Raw genomic sequence first — 2,012 nt, 5'->3', positions numbered from 1 at the left:
GGAAAGTCAAAGGCAAAACTTGATTCCGAAAAGGATCGTTCACAACATCCGGGGGCTTAAGAGGAAGACGTCTCGTTGAACGGAATGGGCTTGAGGCGCGAGGCATGAATGTTTGTCAAAACTTGATGGTTCTTGAGAGCTTGAAGATCATAGCGATCGGAACCAACTTGACGAGTGATAACATAAACTTCATCAGGATAAGGACGTGCAAACTTGCCTTTGCGTTTGGCAGAATTGTGAGGTGCTTCAACAAGGACAAGGGAACCAACTGAAAAGGGTGGACGATGTCGAGAGTTGTTCATGGATGTGGCATTGTCGGCTTGTGTACGTTGATTGGCGAGTTGAACTATGGCACGAGCACGAGATAGATACAAGTCGGTAGTTTGACGATAAGTGCTTGATGAGATATCTTGAGGAGTGAAATCAACTTGACCAACGAGGCGAGCTTCACGACCATGGACCAAAGAAAAAGGAGTAAACCCGGTGGAGGCATGAATAGAAGAATTGTAAGCAAGTTGAAATTCTGGTAAGTGCTTATCCCAAACATCTGAAAGGTGATCTTGTTCCATATACGACAGAAGCATACTCTTGAGGGTTGACATGAAGCGTTCAACAAGCCCATTGGATTGTGGATGATAGGCAGGGGCGTATTGCTGTTTGATGCCAAGCTTCATGCAAAGGACTTGCAACATGGATGCTGAGTAAGTAGGACCATTGTCGGAAAGCATAACGCGAGGGAAGCCATGTTCACTGAATAGATGGATCAATGTCTTGGAAACAGTGTCAGTATTGCATACTGCAACAGGAGTGATGATGACATAGCGTGAGAACATGCATTGGATGACAATGATATACTTATTGCCAGCTTGGGATTGCGCAAGAGGACCAAAGGTGTCGATGGCGATTGTGTCGAATGGTTGCAAAGGAGGATTGGATCGAATCAGGTTTGTGTGACCAAAGGGCTTTCTTGAAGTCTTGGTACGAATACAAATAGGGCACTTGCGGATCTGTTCAGCAACAAATGAGCGCATATCCGGAAACCAATACAAACGTTGAAAGCGTTGCAGTGTGCGAGACAAGCCTAAATGGCGGAAGTGGGGTGTTCATGCAAAAGCTTGAAGATGTCAGGGCGTAAAGCAGCAGGTAACACAGGGCGGGTGCCGAAAAAGAGGATACCAGACTCTTGAGAAAAACCACGAGGCAAGGGATTGGCAAGAGTGGAGCAACAAAAGGGATCTTGTGATTGAGCAGTGGAAAGATCATTGGTAGAAAGGCCACAAAGTTGCATGGATTGCACAAAGGAGGAAGAAGATGTAGGAGACAAGCAGGCAATATCAGGCAAAGGAAAGCGGCTAAGAGCATCAGGACCAGTGTTGACACGACCAGGGCGATAAATGATTTTGAAGGAATGTTGTTGAAGAAAAAGAGCCCAACGAGCAAGTCGGCCACGAAGATCAGCTGAACGAGGAAGAAATTGCAAAGCCTGATGATCAGTAACAACAATAAAGGACGTGCCTGTAAGATAATGGGCAAACTTTTTGATTCCCCAAACAACAGCAAGGGCTTCAAGTTCGGTAACACCATAATTCTTTTCAGCAGAGGAAAGGGATCTTGAAGCATAGGCAACGGCATAGACGCGATTATTTGATGGATCACGTTGGCAAAGCATGACACCAATACCAGCGGTACAAGCACCATCGGTATGAAGTTCAAAGGGGCGAGAAAAATCAGGATAGCGAAGAACAGGAGCTGAAGTGAGAGCTGACTTGAGGGATTGGAAAGCTTGTTCTTGATCCGTAGACCATTGCCATGGAGCATCTTTCTGTAAAAGAAAATTGGGAGGAGCAGCAATAGAAGAAAAACCTCGAATAAAAGAGCGGTAATATCCAGCCAAACCAAGGAAGGAACGTAAGGTGTCTTGAGTAGTAGGGCGTGGAAAGGATGAAACGGCTTTGATTTTGGCAGGATCAGTCTTGAGACCCGTGGGGGTGATGAGATAACCAAGGTAAGAA

The 2,012-nt window shown here is 45.8% G+C and overlaps 1 protein-coding gene across 1 annotated transcript; it reads right to left on the bottom strand.

The window, feature by feature from the left end:
• Positions 1–56: 56 nt before the first annotated feature.
• On the bottom strand, positions 57–1,031 carry O0I10_013165 (uncharacterized protein; the record flags this gene model as incomplete). The annotated part of the gene is made up of 1 exon (XM_058492981.1): positions 57–1,031. One exon carries the CDS (start codon positions 1,029–1,031, stop codon positions 57–59), a length of 975 nt encoding a protein of 324 aa, XP_058336253.1.
• Between the last annotated feature and the right edge of the window lie 981 nt (positions 1,032–2,012).

The sequence above is a fragment of the Lichtheimia ornata genome (genome assembly GCF_029851405.1).
Source record: "Lichtheimia ornata isolate CBS 291.66 chromosome Unknown scaffold00280, whole genome shotgun sequence".
Taxonomy (NCBI): Eukaryota; Fungi; Mucoromycota; class Mucoromycetes; order Mucorales; family Lichtheimiaceae; genus Lichtheimia; species Lichtheimia ornata.
Note: the sequence above shows the minus strand (reverse complement) of the source record. Positions and strands in the feature narration are given on the sequence as shown.